At 33.2% G+C, this 18,842-nt stretch overlaps 1 protein-coding gene and 1 long non-coding RNA gene across 3 annotated transcripts; one reads left to right on the top strand and one right to left on the bottom strand.

The window, feature by feature from the left end:
* Nucleotides 1-4,980: 4,980 nt before the first annotated feature.
* On the bottom strand, nt 4,981-9,182 carry LOC144555108 (SAP domain-containing protein). Its single transcript, XM_078303330.1, has 6 exons — nt 8,841-9,182; nt 8,029-8,071; nt 7,488-7,590; nt 7,141-7,214; nt 6,149-6,249; nt 4,981-5,244 (listed from the first exon to the last, which is right to left on the bottom strand). The coding sequence occupies exons 1-6, from the start codon at nt 8,970-8,972 to the stop codon at nt 5,206-5,208; spliced, it is 492 nt and encodes a 163-aa protein (XP_078159456.1). The 5' UTR covers nt 8,973-9,182; the 3' UTR covers nt 4,981-5,205.
* Nucleotides 9,183-11,322: 2,140 nt separating this feature from the next.
* Nucleotides 11,323-13,160, top strand: LOC144565524 (uncharacterized). 2 transcript variants are annotated; one of them, XR_013514907.1, is made up of 5 exons: nt 11,323-11,391; nt 11,486-11,522; nt 11,672-11,741; nt 12,391-12,510; nt 12,968-13,160. It is a non-coding gene; the product is annotated as an uncharacterized LOC144565524 (long non-coding RNA). The 2 variants fall into 2 exon arrangements; XR_013514906.1 differs by having other exon boundaries at nt 11,672-12,510.
* Nucleotides 13,161-18,842: the final 5,682 nt, after the last annotated feature.

Raw genomic sequence — 18,842 nt, forward strand, 5'->3', positions numbered from 1 at the left:
TTCCTACTCATAGCACAAGCAACATCTATTTGGCATCTCTCATCCTCTCCTTTTTCAAATTTTGTATGGTCAGTATTTTGTTTATATTTACCCTAATTTTAAATGTGTGACAATGTAGAAATGGGAACCAATTAACTTACACAGTTACAAATTAATGTACGGGTGCAAACGGATCGAACAGTGGTAAAACCATATTCGTATCCGTTTTTATTTTCCAGATACGAATACGGATCGGATATTAGACGGATACGGATCGGATATTAACCGGATACGGATACAGATATCCGCTTTTTATAATAGTGAATAACATAATTTTTTTCATAATTCATATTAAATTATATAATATATATCTACTATATATATTCGGATACAGATAATTAAAATTCAAAATCATATCCGTATCCGTATCCGCACGGATATTCGGATATCGGATATCTATATTAAATTTTCGAATACAGAGTCAGATACGGTCGGATAATATCCAACCCGTTTGCACCCCTGCCATTAGCTCATATAGTTAATGAATAGTATACTAATTGCATAGGCACCAGTCCACCCCTACAATTAAAGTATCATTTATTTTTCTTTAATTTGTGTTGTTATAATTGGTGTATCTCTATTCTATTATTAAGCACGTTGGGTGTTCGATCCGCCAACGACTACAATTGAGAGATGAAACTTCGGATTTGATTTCAGCTCTTCAATTACATATTTTGTCTTCTTTTGATTAAATGCATCTGTTTTGTGTATAGAAGTCTAAATTTAGTTAAAAACATACCCACCACATATGCTGCCACACGATATGTTACAATTAAAATTGAATAAATTATGAAATTTAACGATGTATTTATCCATTACCTTATTTTTTTTTCTATATTTCTCCTCTTCAATTGAGAAAACTCCACCTTCCATTTTCTTATTTATTGTTTCCTTACTTCTTCGTTTCTATACGAATCACAATGAAAATCATTTTTTTTTATTTTCTTATTTCTCTTTCTTTGTTTCTATACATATTGGTGTGGGCAATTTAGAATATATTTCCGATATAGAATATATCAATGTGTGTGTGTGTTCTAAATTGGAAACAAAGAAGAATATAAATTGGAACGTGTGTGTGAATATATATTTTTCTTATAATATGTGTGTGTGTGTGTGTGTGTGTATCCTATACATACACACGATAACACTTTTTATTTATGTTTTTGATATCATATTATATGTTGATATTGAATTGTTGTATGATATTTGATATTAGATTCGAAGAGAGCTATTATTTGATATCATTGGTACTTAAAAATAAAAAAAATATCACATCATCAAATTGTTATCAGGGACCACAATTAAAGTTAATTAAAAATACAGAATCATATAAATTTTCTATTAACATATGTTTTAATTTTTAGATAATTATTATTTTCATTGATATATTTGTTTCTTATAATATGTCCCCATTGCAACGCACGGGTATGATACTAGTAATAACATAAAGATATTCCACCAGTCCACCTAGCAACATCAATGTGTATAATACGTCGCTTTAAAATTTGTTAGTTAAAATAAAGGTGATGTTTCAGTATATATTAAAAAACATTATGAAGGGTTCATATTGACATTATTGGACAGTTACAATTTAATTAGACAGTTTGTTGTTAGGGCCATTAAAGTTATTTAAACCTTCAAAATCAATGGAAAATATATAAATATAAACCTCTAGCTCAAGTTGTTACTAAAAACTGAAAAGTCAAAACTAAGAATATAAATTTCCTATATTGTCCTTCGTTATCCAAACCGATGAAATAAATTTTTATTCGTTTTTATTAAAAATGAATCAATATTTTCATTTTCAAAGTTTGAATAGTCCATGTAAACCATTCAAGATGATCTTCATACAAACCAAATTTTACATTTTTTAGAAACTTTTACTATTTTTTAGATAGATAGATAGAATATCACTACTTTTGGATAGTCTAGAATATTTTAATAGTGATTTTCTACCTATTTATTTAATAAATAGTAAAAATATTTTAGAAAATATTAAATTTTGATCTAAAGTATATTTGGGAACAATTTAGATTGACTTTTTTGAACTTTAAAAAACACATCTTAATTCTTGTAATTTGGTGTCTGCTACCAATATTTAAAAAAGAAAAAAAAAACTTTTTGAACTTTAAAAACAATGATTTTGATCTATAGTACGGACTAATTCGCACTATGCAGAGTACCATAGTCTCACTCTTCTAAAAGATCAAAAAAAAAATTGAGAAAGTTGATAGGCGCCAAGCGAATTGAAGATGGTGCTATTAAGAAAAATGTTGAAATATTTTCTGAACCGAAAGAAAATGTATGGTTTTTGTTATCTCATGAGTACAAGTCAATTTTAAAATAGTACCATTTTCTTATTGAATAATTATACTAATCCCCCAACCCTGTCCCCCCCATTTATCCCCGCACTCTCTCTCTTCCTTAACTGTCATATATCCCCTCACTTATTTCGCTAAAATTTTTCATTTATCCCCGCATTAAATTAGACTGTCATTTAATACCAATCCCCGCATTAATTATGTTTTCCTCTAATAACAATTCCCGCATTAATTATACTGTTATCTAATAACAATCCCCGTTAATAAATATTTATTTGTTATTTCTGAGAAATATTTATCCATGTAACATAAAATATTTATCCATATAACATAAAATATTTATCATTATGCTTGAGAGTATTTATCATTGATGTTTACTGTAAGTTGCAATTATGTTTGAGAAGTATTTATCTATGTAACATAAAGTATTTATCCATGTAACATAAAGTATTTATCATTATGCATGGGAGTATTTATCATTATGTCTAAGAGTATTTATCATTGATGTTTTACTGTAAGTGCAATTATGTTTGAGAAGTATTTATCTATGTAACATAAAATATTTATCCTTGTAACATAGAGTATTTATTCATGTAACATAGAGTATTTATCATTATGTCTTAGAGTATTTATCATTGATGTTTTACTAAAAATTGCAATTATGTCTGAGAAATATTTATCTATGTAACATAAAGTATTTATCCGTGTAACATAAAGTATTTATCATTATGTGTGAGAAGTATTTATCATTAGGTGAGGGGATTGTTTATTTAATGGTCCCCAGTTGTGCGGGGACAATTCAAAAAAAAAAAAAATTTGTGCGGGGACAATTAATGGATTGATTTATTCAGTCATAAATAGAGATCATTGCATAGAGATTAATACTTTGCAAATCCACGATAAATACTTTGATGCTTCAAGTTAAATACTAACAATTTCTCCGGAGTATTAATGATTTGAGCGGTCTCTCCATGACTTTTTTGACAATTTGTGCGGGGTTGAGACTGCGGAGATTATTATCAGGATCCTTTTCTTATTAGGTGTAGTTTTGTCAACCTCATATAGGTGCCAAATTGCGTCTGAATTAAGAAATATGATTTTTCTCGCTAGAGATTTTTCGTCATGGCTCGCTATTACGGTTAATTATTTTTTAAAAATGTAAACCATGTGTTAACGAGAAAGAGTGAACCATATACATACAATGAAATAAAAATAATGATCCGCTAGCGAAGTCACCGGTTCATAAAATGTGAATGGATGGCACTAAATGGCGACGTGGCATGATGCTATTGGTAGACGAGTTCAGGATCAAAATAATTTTAGAACGATTGTTAGATGCATCAGGCTCTCTTATTATTTTGAAAGGTGCTGTTTGTTAAATGTATACATTAGGTGGTTGAGTTCTATCATGGTAAGATAACAAACAAATTTTGTATACGCAGGAGGGAAATCTTATTTTCATAACAATAATTTCTGTATCCTTTTATGTAACAATAAGACGATCACCATTAAATAACAAGTTTCTTAACTGGAACAAAGTAGCAAAGTTATTACTTGTAAATTTGTGCAACATGTGCTGAATTTCCATCTCTTTTCAATAAACAGGGGTTTGAATAGAACTAAAAATTGGGAGAGGTAGATAACAAAAATGTTAGATCTAATGTCATGTGATCGTGCCTTGGAGTGAACTGTTCCACAACTAACATGCATATTATAGGGCGATCTATGTTAAATTATTGGGAGTCAATGCCTACATTGAATAAGCAATGCATTCTGACAAGTCGTGCCAGATGACCAGATATAACATGCAAGGAACTTGTAAAATGAACAAAATTGTTCACCTAACATTCTCCATGACAAACTTGCTAAAGAAGAACGCGATCAAAACTCTGAGATATCTCAAATCCGGACATTTCAAATCCTTTCTGCACGAATCTCAAAGCACAATAATACTACCCCTGCATTTTGATTAGGCGCCAATTTGGACCAGCTTAAGAAAACTGAAAGCTTGAGATACCTCAGGTACCCCCACCCCACATATAACACACACAAAAACAAGAAGAAAGAAATAAGAAAAATATAAATAAGCACAAGCAACACAAAAATAAACCAACAAAAGCAAGCTCATGCTCTCCTCAGAAAGAGAGAGGTCTAGCCTTCCAACTTGTCATATACTTTCTATTTTAGACAGAAAGAGAGAGGTAGCCTTCCACCTTCCATTTAATGGCCATAAAGAGAATCTGCATCCTCTCATGTATTGCAGAGGATTACCCTCACTTTACTTTTTGAGATTAAATCTCAACCGGTTTGAGATTCGAGTCACCAGAGGGATACTATTTTTGGGCTTTGAGATTCGTGCCAAGTTAAAAAGAACAGTCTAGATTTTGTAATTGTAAAAGATTCCCTCATCAGATATTGGAGAGGATGTGATTTCCCATAGAGGACCCTCTATCCGGCTTTTGAATCCACGACCTCCCACACACCCACACAGAGGGTGTTATTCTTTACCACTGAACCAAAGACCGGTTCTTTCTATTGCAAAAGTTTATTCCATCTAAACTGGAGTGGCTATAGACACCAATCAGGAATAAGATTAACCATAATATCAGAACACCTGATGAAATTCAAAGATGAAACGACAACCTTTAGAGCAAACTAGATCAAGTTAATACCAAATGTGCTAACATATTAAAAATCAACAAAATATAGATAGCACTAAACGGCATGCTGCTCCAACTTCCTGATTAAAATAACCGGATAAGACAAAATTACTACTGGGCACAATAAAAGTTTGCTATACCCAAAAGTAACAGATATACAAAAATTTAAAGGTTGGGCCAGTAGTTTAAGCGTCATGATTCTTCAACCGCGAGATCAGTTCATCCTGCAAACAACATTGCAAAGGAATTAATCTTTCTGTTCTATTCCTGAGGGCTGTCTATTTTATTTAAACAATCACAATCATAAAGTCAAGGTAAGTAGTAATAAAATAGTAATAAAAAAAATAATAATAATAAATTAATAATTGGATATTGTTTAAGCCAGAAAAGATTATTGATACTTCTATTACAACCTTAAGGAATGCACATAAAATTTTCATATGCTAACCAGGTGCTATAGTAATTTGGAAGTTCTTGAGAAGATATAACAGTGGTACTTAATTTCAAAGAGTAGAGTACTTTGGTAGATCAGTAAGAGTGAGCTGTATCATTGGTAATGTTTGCAGAAATAATAAAGAAGGGCACTATTTCAACAGCAGTTTCAAAGATTGAGAATTAAGCTATATATAAACTTGGCCAGTAAAGGTTTCCTATATACCATCCTATTATGCTAAATTGTACTTTCCAGAAGCATCCTTTCAAATTTAGCAAAAAGAACATTGATAGCATTAGTGTGTCTATCCGATCAATGCAGTTTTGGTGCAAGATGATACTAGCTTAAAAACAAGGGCATTAATCTAAAAATTGTGTCAGGTGCACTCATAATATAACTGCTTCTGAAAAGGTATCAAAAGTTCACAAAAAAATCAATGAATTTTCAGTCCTATAATTTTAACTACTGGTGATGATTATCTTAGAAGTTCAAGCTGGCATTTGGAAATACAACTACCTAGCCTAACAGGACCTGTCTGGGATCACATAAGTATATGCAATACCAGTTCTAGACAAACAAGAAAAGAAGAAACACAATCCAGATATGCAAACCAACATAGAAAATGGGTATGATATGTGACAGTAGCACGTGTGACTGGTACAGTGAGAAGATTAAAAATAAAGAAATAGACTCACCTTTCGGCCTTTAGGAGAGAGTCCTCTCTCCTTGAGCAGGGCCCTCAATCGCTCAACTGTTAAAGATTGAAGCGTCTGCTCTGAAAACCCCGAACTTGATCCTAACAGCAAAAAAGATTAAAAATAATAATATAGTATTATCAAAAGAAATTATTTATGCTCATCAAGGAAAAAGGATGAACCATTCAACTCCGTGAATGCCCCCGCAAAACAAGAAAGTTCAATACACATTCACATAAGTAAAGTGCAAAGTTACCAAATATATTCAATGATATTTGTAGATAACACCCAACAATATTCTTATGTACAAGTCAATGAGTCATACTTCTCCTTGACATAATTGCATCTCTTGATTGCTGAATATTTTTCCCTAAATTTAGCAGATTATTTTACCTAAATCCTCTAAGCCTAAAGAACAAAGACAATTTATATATCAATTCAGACAGATTTTTATTTAAGTAAACATGTAAATGTCAGGGCCAACTATTTAACTTCTCTTTAATGTTTCACATATATTTGAAGATCATCCAAAAATTTACGATGTTACAAATATGAGAAGTGCAATATTGTCTTGTGTAAATATTATAACATGTTAGGAATAGTTTCCAAAAGCACCTATACAACTTCAACTACCATCTACACAACTGTTCCCATAACTTTCCTCAAAATGCTGCAGAAATTACCATTCCTTTCTCACAGATTAATATTATTTAAATGAGAGGAGAGGTATAGTCAGGTATTCCTCTAAGAACTTAGAAGAGCAGGCATATTATTCAGCAGGTATAGCTTTATATATCCAGAATTTATGGCAAGCACAGATAGATGCTGCTACATATGTTTTCACTTCACCTTTTCTTGTTTAAATGTAGAAACAAATTTCCTTTGAAAAAATACATCATCTTACAACTATTTAATTTATGCATTTGAAAATTTTGATAGCATATGCAGCTTTTTATTTGTCTTTTAGAATTAGAGGAGAGAAATTAATTTACCTTGTCTAGAGGAGCTAGCACCAGTGTTAAGCCTTTTTGAAGGGACTTTGCTATCCAAATATCTCGTTGGAGTCCTTAAATCGTATTGTAGAGAGAGAGAGAGAGAGCAATCAAAGCCAGACTTAATAAAACAGAAATGTCACAGTACGTTGAACACATATTAAAAAACATTTACCCAATTTTATCCCATAAACCCAAAAGTCAAGCCAAAAAAAAAAACTTTCAGAACAACCTCAATTGGTAACAACTGGCATATACCAATACCAGAGTTGTCAGGTGTGCATATCATACTTGTATATTATCTTCTGGTAGGAGTCAGTTCCTTAAAAATTTAAAGTGGACTCTACCTTTTTCCTTTAGGAACCGCTTCCTTCAAATCACTTTTCTGTTTATTGAGTTGAAGAGATCTTATCAAGATATTTGTTGTATCTGTCTTTATTATCTGTCCCACTAAAAAAGGTAAAACAGAAGAGGAACAACAAACGATTCTTCAGTAAGAAAAGGCTAAAAGCTAAGCCAGAAATTAATAGCTACACGGGAACAAATAACTGAGTCCATTTTCAACAAAACACAAGAGAAAGAAGAGATTATTTTAAGCTAAGCAATATTTGTCGAAAAGAAATTCCTTATCCTGAACCTTTGTACAAAATATTAAAAGAAAAATATACATCTCATATGTTCAAACTTTTGTTGAGTGTGATATGCACCCTTTCACATCCAAATAAAAAATCAAGTAATAAGACCTTCTCCTTTAAACCAAAGATGGTAGCTCAAACATAAAATTAAAGTGTGAATTGTGAGATTTTGAGTGCTTACATGATTCTCTGAAACTAATTAATCTTCTAGAGTACTGAAAAATATAAATTGAGAATAAAACGTTACACTGACCTGGGGGAGAGGTATCATGCAGGCACAAATGTGTCTTTACATTCTGCCAAAGCAAAATAAGAGGAGAAGATGAAGAAGAAGAATTATGATCATTTCATTTTCATTTGAGTATGAGATTATGATTATATTAAACAGATGCAAGAGAAAACAAAGTTGAAATGGCGCTGCTTATAACAATGTCACTTTCTCTTGAAGCAGTCTATAACTGAAAAACTCAACTAATGGAAATTATTCCCTTTTGATTCTTATTTTACCGTTCATTCTTTTGCTATTCATCAAATTCTCAGCCATTATAAGAAATAGTGATTTAGCCAAATTTTAGAAAGATACACTTGAAGGCAAGTATCTAAATTATATAGGTCTCTTTGAATTATGCTCCAGTTACTATCTATTACCATTGGTAAGTGATAGAATACAACAAAGAGACTTCGGTATTCTAAGTTCCAAATTAAACCATAGAGCACGATCATCTAGAGACAGAAAATTAAATGAAATTAAAAGATGTAGAGACAATGCTACAAACCCACCAATTCCTCCAAAACCCAACTATAACCAAATTCCTCCAAGGTTTTGCCAAGAATACTTCCCTTTTTGTACAAACAGTCCGGAATGCTAAAACAATTAGAAATCCCCCACAATTCTTCAATAATTAAGTCACTTACATACATAAAACATCTGATATAACCCTAAGGAAACAATAAGACGAACAGTATATGTTCCGGACTAGTGTGAACAGTTTGAACAAAATACCAATATTTAGAGGGTTAAAATGAAAAGAGAGAGAGAGAATGGGAAAAGAATTTTTAGGTTACCATATTGGAGTTAAAACCAAGGGTGAAGTTGCCCCGGGAAGGGAGTCCGGGAAGGAACTCCGACGCTCCGTTCAAGCTCGCCACCGCCCGCCGTGTGCCACTAGCGGGGCCGCTAGTGCTCTCGGCCACCATTTTTCGCGCCAGTTTAACGGAGGAAGTGCAGAACCCTAAATCAGTCGATCTTTATATCTTCTTGTGTTTTTGTTTGTGATTTTTCCCGCCAGTTTAATGATTTTTCGTCTATTTATTTGTGTTGTTCGGAGAGTCGGATCGGAAACCCTTTAATAAGGCGTAGCCGCCTAGACGGTAGGTGACAGGGCCGATAGATGGGGCCCATGCATCAGTGTAACTATTGCGTTTGATCCAATCAATTCTTGGTTCTGTTTTTTTTTTTTCTGATTTTTTTATCTCCTTTATAAAGAAATTTATGTTGTAACGGTATACGTACTGTGGTACAGATATTGTATATACCGGTACGAAATATTGCCTACGGACTTTTAATCAAAAAAAAAATTGGATCATGTTAGTAACATTTAATTTTATTTGATTATATGCAATTATGTTTAACTTTTTTTTATTTGAAGTTATTTAAAGAAAATAATGTTGAAAACTGTTGTAAAAAATTATTTTTCCAGATTTTAATTGTTTTCTAGCATAATAATTGAATAAGTTTTATGTTGTTTTAGGTACGTATTATATTTTGTATTGTGAAGTGTTATGACCAACTATGTTCAACTATGTTTTTTATGTTAAAGGATAATCATAATATATTATCTACAAGTTGTAGCACGTAACCAGCACACATGACGTGATATATTCGATCACAGTGTGACTTATTTTTATATTCCTACCTACCAACCATAATTTGTATTTTCTTTTTGGCATGGTTTAGCTTTGTAATTCTCAAGCTTTACTGGACAAATATGCAATCACGTGAAACTGAAAGATTCGGGATGTTTGATTTTTGTTCTGTTTACTTACAATTTTCCTATTTAATCGAAATGGTTGTTCGACAAAAATTGCTGACTTAATTAATATTTTATCATTAATAAGTTGTGAACGGCTATTAGAGTTAATTACTAATTTACTATCCAAACTCCGAGAACGAGGATAATAGATTTTTTTTTATAAACCATAATAAAAAAAAACAAATTTATGAAACCAACTATTTTTTTTTTTTTTTTACAAAAATTATAAGAACCAAATTGTCATTATGGTCCGAACTTTTTTTTTTTGGACTGAAATGACAATTCGGTACAAGTTGGTTTTACAAGTTTTCAGAGTAAATGATGTAGCCTTCAGTGTAACATTCACGGACCGAGATATCATTTCAGCCCAATGATTTTTTACTCCAGACTAAAATAGCAACTCGATCCGAACATTTTTTTTCTAGTTCTCCTACAAAAAATATACAAATCTATATGATTAGAATAAAAAATAAATGAGTTTTGAGAGTTGAAAAACAAAATTGTTTGGGATGAAAAAAAAAAAAGAGGAGGAAGAAAGGAGAAAGGAGAGAAAAGAGAAGAAAGAGACTGCTGGTAGGACCCAGTGTAGTCCAAGGGGGTAGCTGCCTCCCCCCTGAAAATTAAGTTGCCCCTCTCTAGAGAAAAAGGATTTGGTTCTTTCTCTCTTGATTGCGGGTGAGAATAAGCCACGAAATTTCCACTTTCTCTTGAATTTTGTAGTTCTAAAAATCATCTTCTTTAAATCAATTTTCGGATAACAAAGGAAGGAGAAGAATCTTACAAAGGGGTCTCACATGTCATTAATCAAATAGAATGTTTCTTCTTTTATTTTAATTTTTTTATATGCTTGATTTATGGCGAGCCCATAGCTTTTTCATATTTTTCATGTTTTGGCCTATGTGATGTGGGTGTACCAAAAATGAAGGGTTCATATTAAATGAGAAGTTCAAATTAATTCAAATGGTGTCTCTTGGACCTCATTGGTCGGATTGACATCTAACACACCCAAATTGCACCCAAATGTGCATTAAATCTTATAAAATTTATATAAAATCAACTGTTTGGAGGTTTTTTGCGTTCTTCATATCAAAATTCTCGGTTTAACACGTAGAATATTATTATGGATTTTATTTGCAATAAATCCAAATCTCATTTTTGTGAATTTTAAAAAATTAGATTTTAAGGCATTAAATCGACACGATAAGCTATTTGAATCCGATTTCTGGTCCTTTCTGGCAAAAATCATGTGTCCGCCCCTGACTGCTGGTTCTCGGGTTTTAAAAAAAAATACAGTGAGACCGAAATGGGCATCTTGGTTTACCTATCTTGCATGCAATCATATGATATATTGCAATAGAAGATCCATGCAACAATAGGATACCAGTGCAATGTCATCACTGACATCACTTAACTCTGAATCTCCAAAAAAATCCAAAACAAGGTGGTTTCCGAAAGGTTTCTATGGCATTAGCTATTAGATATTAAAACCTGTATTTATCCTTAATTTCTAATTATTACAGTTACCACGTCTCCTTTGGAGGTCTACTAGAGAAAGCAAGCCCACTTTCATTGGATGATATCAAGTAAAATAATGCACTGTTTTTTTTAAGAGCCTATTATTTGTTTGATTAAATGCGCTCCTCAATGAAATTGGTTTCATACTTTTTTGCAATGTAGGAAGCTTCCCAAGCATAATGTAACTGCCACTTTACATGTCAGTATTATTTAGATTGTCAATTTCCAATTATGCCCTTATGATAGTCAATTTAATTCGATTTGCTAATTGAAACAAAAAAGAGGGATTTTGTGTCCTCTTTTTATAGTATATCAAAATGTTGATGCAATTTTTGGGAACAAACATAGTGTGCAGGGAATAGAATGACAAGAAGGAAGCTCGAGGGGTTGGTTGGGATGTTGCCGCTCTCACCAATGGGTTTTTTTTTTTAATTTTACTAAATTTCATTTTCTCTACTAAGTACTAGGCAGTACATACTGTACAATTAGTATATACTATTGGATACCAGATACTGATAGATACCAGGGATAATCATTGGGTATTATACAATTTCCAGTTGTATACCCGTTGGATCTTGGTTTAATATATTTTTTGGTCCTTTTTCTACTTCTTTTCAATTAAGATGTGCAATCACTTGTCATAAATTAATTAATGGCATGACCAGTGGCGGAGCCACCGTGTAACAAGTATTTTAAAATTGGGGATGAAGTAGTATAAATATGCTAGTCTGCCTACTCCTGAAAATTAGATTGCCTACCCTTGTCATTTGACAATTCAATATTGCAATTCAATCGAATGAATTAAATTGCAAATTGTGACTAATAATTGACTAAAATTATTGAGTGTTAATGTTTTTCTTGATTTTTATTTAAATCTAATTTAGAATTTGGTGAGATTAATTAAAAAGATTAAAGTATAAAAGTTAATTTTGTCCATTGACCCGATAACCCAATAACTCGAAAGTTTTTGCCCACTCCTGACTCAAATCCTGGTTATACCACTAGACATAACACAAAAAATTAGATAAGTGTAACATATGTATACTTTTATTATGTGAAAACGACAGCTACATGGGGAGGTGCAAAACTGTGTGATGCACTCAAGGAATAGAGTATAATACAAAGATGACATTGTCAGGCGGCACCGCGGCAGACCTGTAGAATTCATCAGTGTCGATCAATGCAAGGTGAGTCACTTCATTGGAAGTTAAATTAAGTGTTACTTGCATATGAAATGAATGCAAAGAATGCAAGAAACTTTACACCGATTTTAAAGTGCAAAAGCGGTACACCATATATGTATATTTTTTTCGTTTAAAACAAACTGGGGAGCGAAAATAGGCTAACTGATCATATTACAAGTGGTTACTGGTAATTGATTTTTAAAAAAAATGGTGGGGAAATCGATAAATAAAAGGACATTAATGTATATGCACAAAAAATATTCATCTGAAAAGTAAAACAAAAGATGTAGAAAAATCACACTAACAAAGAGAAGAAACAAGATAGGCAACTAATGTACAGTACCAGCATGCACTGGTATCTGGTGTTGCTAATTACACATGAAATCAAGAATGTTAATGAATAAACCTTATTTATTTCTAGTTTAGTTTTTCAAACTTCATTTTATTAACTTTTTTTCAGGTGGATTCGATTGGAAATGTCCTGCCAGAACACGCAGAGACCATTTGAAATCTGAGAGGCATATATTCTCAACACTTCTTGGCACCGCATCCGGCTCCAGATTTCCCCTTAATTTTCTCACATTTAAAAATAAAATTAGGAACTCCTTGTTATATAAAAATTTTGTGACAGAATAGTTGTATTCCATATGACCTTTTTGGCTTCTTTTGTTATCAAGGCTCTTCTTCCCTCATTAAATATGAAATATTTTACGCAAATGGGTTTTTTTTTTTTCACCTGGTATTTGTTAGTGATATTTGACGACATAGATAGACAGCAACACATGATCTAGGATCTGATCCTGTCAATTTGGATCATAGTATTATTCTGCTTCTTTTTATATGAGATCTGGTTGAGGAAATGAGGATGCGGTTTTTTAATCAAGATGAAGTTCAGAAAACTGAGAATAAACCAGGACAGCGCATGTGCTTACTGGTGCACTTCTGGAGTTCGGATCCAGTGAGGTACCAGCATCTCGTAGGGTGAGATCCGAACCGTTTATTTTAATCTAGCATGAATCTCAAACGAACCCCATGCCTCCAAGACAAGGAATTCGTATCCTCTGAGATATCTCAAACTTTGCGTGACTTTATGGAAAATCCCAACCGTTTAAATACGTTCTGCACGAATCTCAAAGCACACATAATATCACCCCCGAATAGGCACCAGACACGTCGGTCACGCAACAGTTGAGATATCTCAGAGGATACGCACTCTAAGACAAGTCCATATTATGTTTGACTTGGTTGGGAGCTAACCACACCCCGTGCAGTACCGTAGGGAATACACACACTTCTGGAGACACTTGTGTGAATGTGTGATCAGTCTGATTACTCAAAATGATTTATTTTATTTTTTTTTTGGTTCTTACATGGCCCGTAGGCCTACAGTATTTCCTCCAAACTAAACACTGGCTCAGTGTAGCCTCTCTTTTCCCATCCATATATCCTACCCTGATTTCCTAACCTATGCGCAATTCCCAGGTTTGGATGCTCTCTACCACAGTGATTTGCCGAGATATTGCACTGGTACTGCTTCTGTATGTTCCAAGCCTCCCATATTTGTTGAAAGGATCTCCGGCCAATCCGTGATTAGGGGATGCTTACTTGCCAAAGCTGACACCAATTCTTTTGAGTCAGAGAATACAACACCTTCACCATTTGCCCTTTCTATCGGTACCTGGTAACCTTCTAGCAGGGCCTTTGCTTCGGCTTGGGTTGGGTTGACTGCTTGGATGGCTTTAGAAATCCAGAAAACAACTTTTCCTTTGTGTAGAAGGTATACTCCTATCCCTGCTATCCCTCCATCAGTCCATGAACCATCAACATAACATGAGTATGTAGACAAATCTTGCCTCAGTATATCAGGTATTTGTGCTCCCACTCCCAGCTGCCTTGTTGGTATCATCTTTGCTGTCAGAATTCTAATCTGACAAGAGGCTCTCTCCTTTTTGAAAAATGCTTGGAATGTCTCTATTGATTGCCTTTCGGCTCCAAGTACTGCTGCATTTCGCATTCTCCATGTAGCCCATGCCATGCAAACAAAATCACTCTCAAAATGATTAGGTGTGGTGATTTCTGCTAGAAATGGGCCTAGAAAAGTAGTGGGCCTTGATAAATGGGTTCGAATTGTGATCCAAATGAAAACCCAGCCCGAATGTTATGTTTTATAAAGACTGGGACTGAATTTGCTGATGCACTCAGACGGACACATGAAAAGGGACAGACCGACAGCTCAAATTGAGGAATGAGGATGCAAAATATTTTCGCAGAGGTGGGTTACCTAGGATCCTGATAACAATCTCCGCAGGTCTATTCCCGCAAAAAACTCTGCACAAACTGTCAAAAATATCATGGGGGGACCGCTCAATAATTAATACTCCGCAGAAACTGTTAGTATTTAACTTGAAGCATCAAAGTATTTATCGTGAATTTGCAAAGTGTTAATCCCTATGCAATGATCTCTATTTAGGAAAGAACAAATCAATCCATTAGTTGTCCCCGCACAAAATTTTCTTTTTTTTTTAATCATCCCCGCACAACTAGGGACAATTAAATAAACAATCCCCTCATAAATACTTGTCATTTATCCCCGCACAACTGGGGACCATTAAATAAACTATTCCCTCACCCAATGATAAATACTTCTCAGACATAAGGATAAATATTTTATGATACATTGATAAATACTTTATGTTACATTGATAAATACTTTATGTTACATGGATAAAAACTTATCAGACATAATTGCAACTTTCAGTACAATATGAATGATAAATACTTCTCAGACATAAGGATAAATACTTTATGATACATTGATAAATACTATATGTTACATGGATAAATACTTATCAGACATAATTGCAACTTTCAGTAAAATATCAATTATAAATATTTCTCAGACATAATGAAAAATATTTTATGTTACATGAATAAATACTTTATGTTATATGGATAAATACTTCTCATACATAATTCCAACTTACAGTAAAACATCTGTACAATGATAAATATTTTCCATATATAATCGTAAATATTTGTCAGAACAACGATAAATACTTTCTTGAACTTTAATCTTGAACTTGTCAATAAGTAATATTTAATCAAATCAAAGTATTATCATGTCAAGAACAATGATAAATACTTGTCAGACATAAAGATAAATACTTGTCAGAACAATGATAGATATTTTCTTGAACATCAATAAACAGATAAATATTTATTAGCGGGAATTGTTACTAAATGATAATATAATTAATGCGGAGATTGTTATTAGAAGACGATATAATTAATGTGAGGATTGTTAATTAATACGGAGATTGTTATTAAAGGGCAGTAATTAATGCGGAGATAAATGGAAATTCTTAGAGGAATTAATGCGGGGATAAAAGACAGTTTAGGGAGTTAATTTGGAGAAAAAGAGTGCGGGGTTAAATGAAGGGACAGGAGTGAGGGAATTAATATAATTATTCAAAAGAAAATGTAGTTTTCGTACCGTAACATCATTGTTACTTTTCTAGGAGAAGTGACAAATCAAGCGAGGGAAAAGTATCATTTCAGAGAAGAAATATCACCTTTTTCATCAGAATGAGATTTTTTTTTTTAAACAAATAAATAAGTTCTAAAAAGAAGGTTGGAACCGAATATAATGGTGTTAGTGTTATGCTCGGCTGACTCAAAACATAGCCTTGAAGAAAAGCTTTCAATTTATTTCAGCTACAGTCTTTGGGAAATAAATTTGCTGTTATTCCAATGGAATAATAGAGACCTGTTATCCCGATCCCAACCTATGATTTTCATTAAGATTCGTGCATAAATATTCTATACGTGAATCTCAATGAAGAACTTTTTTTATGCACTACCTTAACAAAAATCAATGGTTAAGATCAGAATAACAGATTACTGCAGATTTATTTCCTCTACATTCTACATTATGACTGACAATAATATGAGCAAATCCTTGTTTTATTAAAAAATAATAATAATAATAATAATAATAATACGAGCAAGTCACCGAGAAATCAACGGATGTGTACTATAGTACTTTACAAACACGCACATAGATTTGTACTGTGAATCTATATTTTTGTTTTATTAAATTGTAACCGAACCGTTCAACATAATATACATAAGAAAATATGTACTTGAAGAACAAATTTTATATTTTTTTAAAATTATTTACTATTTTCTTTTAGATAGATAGAAAATTACTTCGTATAGAAATTATAGACCATTAAAAGTAGTGATTTTTTACATGCCTAGAAAATACTAAAAAATACTTTAAAATATAACATTTGGTACATTTTCATATTGAGCCGCATGATTAGCATCACTCATTATTTATTAATGATAGACTTTTTTTCCCTTTTTTTTTTTTTTTTGTGTTAAATTGTCCATAGGTCAGGATCCAGCTTTTTCAGTGTAGTTATGTGGGTGACCCTATTATAAACCAAGCATAGCAGCGTGCAATTTGCTTGTTTCTAACAAGAACCCAATTCCAAATTTCCAATCCAGGGTATACCCATCTGTAATAACTTTCTTAATTATTATCAGGAAAAAACGACACTGTAACAACTAACCAGTAAAACCTCACCAAGTCACTTTTCGAAATACACCCCTCGGATATATTGAACGGAATCCGGTACTCTTTAAATCGCTCTTCTTTCTCTGCTATTCTCTCTATCTCTCTTTCACGTGATTCTCTTTCTCTCTCCTCTTTTTTGAAGAGAGATATAGAGAGAAAAGAAGAGCATGAAGCTGTTTTTCTAGCAAGAAAAGCAGCGGATACATATCCCAGATATATTGCCTCTCCTCGGAGATATCTTTTAGGCGATTCTCTCGGCGATCAAATAAAAATTTGTTTTAAGAGTTGATTTCGGTTCATTTCGTCTCGCTCCTTTTTTGGCTTGAGCGGTGCTTCTGATTAGAGGATCTGGTCACCTACTCTTCGTTTCGACTCACTGCTTCTCCGTCTCGCTAATCTTTTGTCCAGACAAGTGCTTCCTCTAATGGATTTGGCCATCGCTTTTCGCTCCGTCTCAACTATCCGGGTTCGGATGTGGGTGCTGCAAATTCCCTCCCCCGCTCTTCTAGTATCTACTATCGCGATATATAAAACTCTGTAGGTTTCGTTTCTTAATGAAATCGGTGGTATATACCACTTTTATCAACAAAAAAAAGGTATGTGTGTGTGTTGTCGCAGTAGTGTTGTCTCCTTCCTCTTTTGCTCCCTTCTTCTGCTTCTTTCTTCTCTTCTTCCTCTTTTCCTCCCGCTTCTTCGACCTTTCTCTGTGTTCTTCTGAATAAATTAGGCACAAACTTCATCTAAGCATGGAGGCACTCCTGAATACCCCCTAACTCGCCTTTATTCCAAAAACAACACTATTTTTGCTAATGACAATAAATTATGATGGCTCAATAGAAACCAACCTGAGCACAAGCACAGAAAACAATGCAGGCTCACTATCTATCAATCTAAGCACGACGACCTGAAGGCTCGTCTCTTGTAATTAGAGCAAGATTATGTTTTTTCTTGTCTAGCTTTGTATAAGGGGATTCAATTAATGTTTATTGTACTGGTATGACTGTTTTATGCACTCTTATGTACTGGTACTTGTACCGGTACGAACTACGTGTGTAATTGATTTGTCCTGATTTAATAAAAGTACATACGGGTTGTTAACCAAAAAAAAAAGTAACAACCTCACCAAGTCACCATCAGAGTCAGCATAGAGTGGGAAAAATGGCACGGTAGAGCTAACTTAGTCACGGAACGGTACGGTTACGGTACAGAACGGTATGACACGTGCGTCAGTTATGTACTGTGACTGGCATCCCGTTCCGTGATTATTCACGTGCTATGATAATTTTTTGAAACTTCAGCATGCAACGGCATGGCACGTCATGATGTTAAGTGAAAGATCTAATCACAGCACAACCCGGCACGTGAGTCATATATAATTAGAACCATTAGATATTAATTAAATGGTAAATCTTAAATAAATTAATTTAAATTATAATCAAATGATCACACAAGTCATGTCAATATATGTTTGGTCACAGCACGTTTGAATACAATGTCACCATTGACGTGCCGTAACCGCCTCTTAATATTTTGATCACAATACGGTACAATATATAAAAAATTAATTTAATCACAGTACGATACAACACGACACAAGACTAAAATTACAACGTATTAGTCACGACACTGGAAGGGATCGTTTTTTTACTGTAAATCTGTAAATCAGCGCACAGCGGTCAAAATATAGTAATCAGAGAACTGATTTGCAGCGAGGCGGCCTATCCCTGATTTATTATTATTATTTTTTTTAAGT

Source organism: Carex rostrata, chromosome 1, assembly GCF_964058835.1.
Source record: "Carex rostrata chromosome 1, lpCarRost1.2, whole genome shotgun sequence".
In the NCBI taxonomy this organism is placed as follows: Eukaryota; Viridiplantae; Streptophyta; class Magnoliopsida; order Poales; family Cyperaceae; genus Carex; species Carex rostrata.

Excerpts from the sequence above, each read along its gene's own strand:
- LOC144555108 (XM_078303330.1), bottom strand. The coding sequence starts at position 8,972 with ATGGTGGCCGAGAGCACTAGCGGCCCCGCTAGTGGCACACGGCGGGCG. Across the intron at positions 8,072-8,840 it reads TTGGTTTTAACTCCAATATG|AATGTAAAGACACATTTGTG; the intron begins GTAACCTAAAAA and ends TTGCTTTGGCAG. Across the intron at positions 7,215-7,487 it reads GCGGTTCCTAAAGGAAAAAG|GACTCCAACGAGATATTTGG; the intron begins GTAGAGTCCACT and ends ATACGATTTAAG.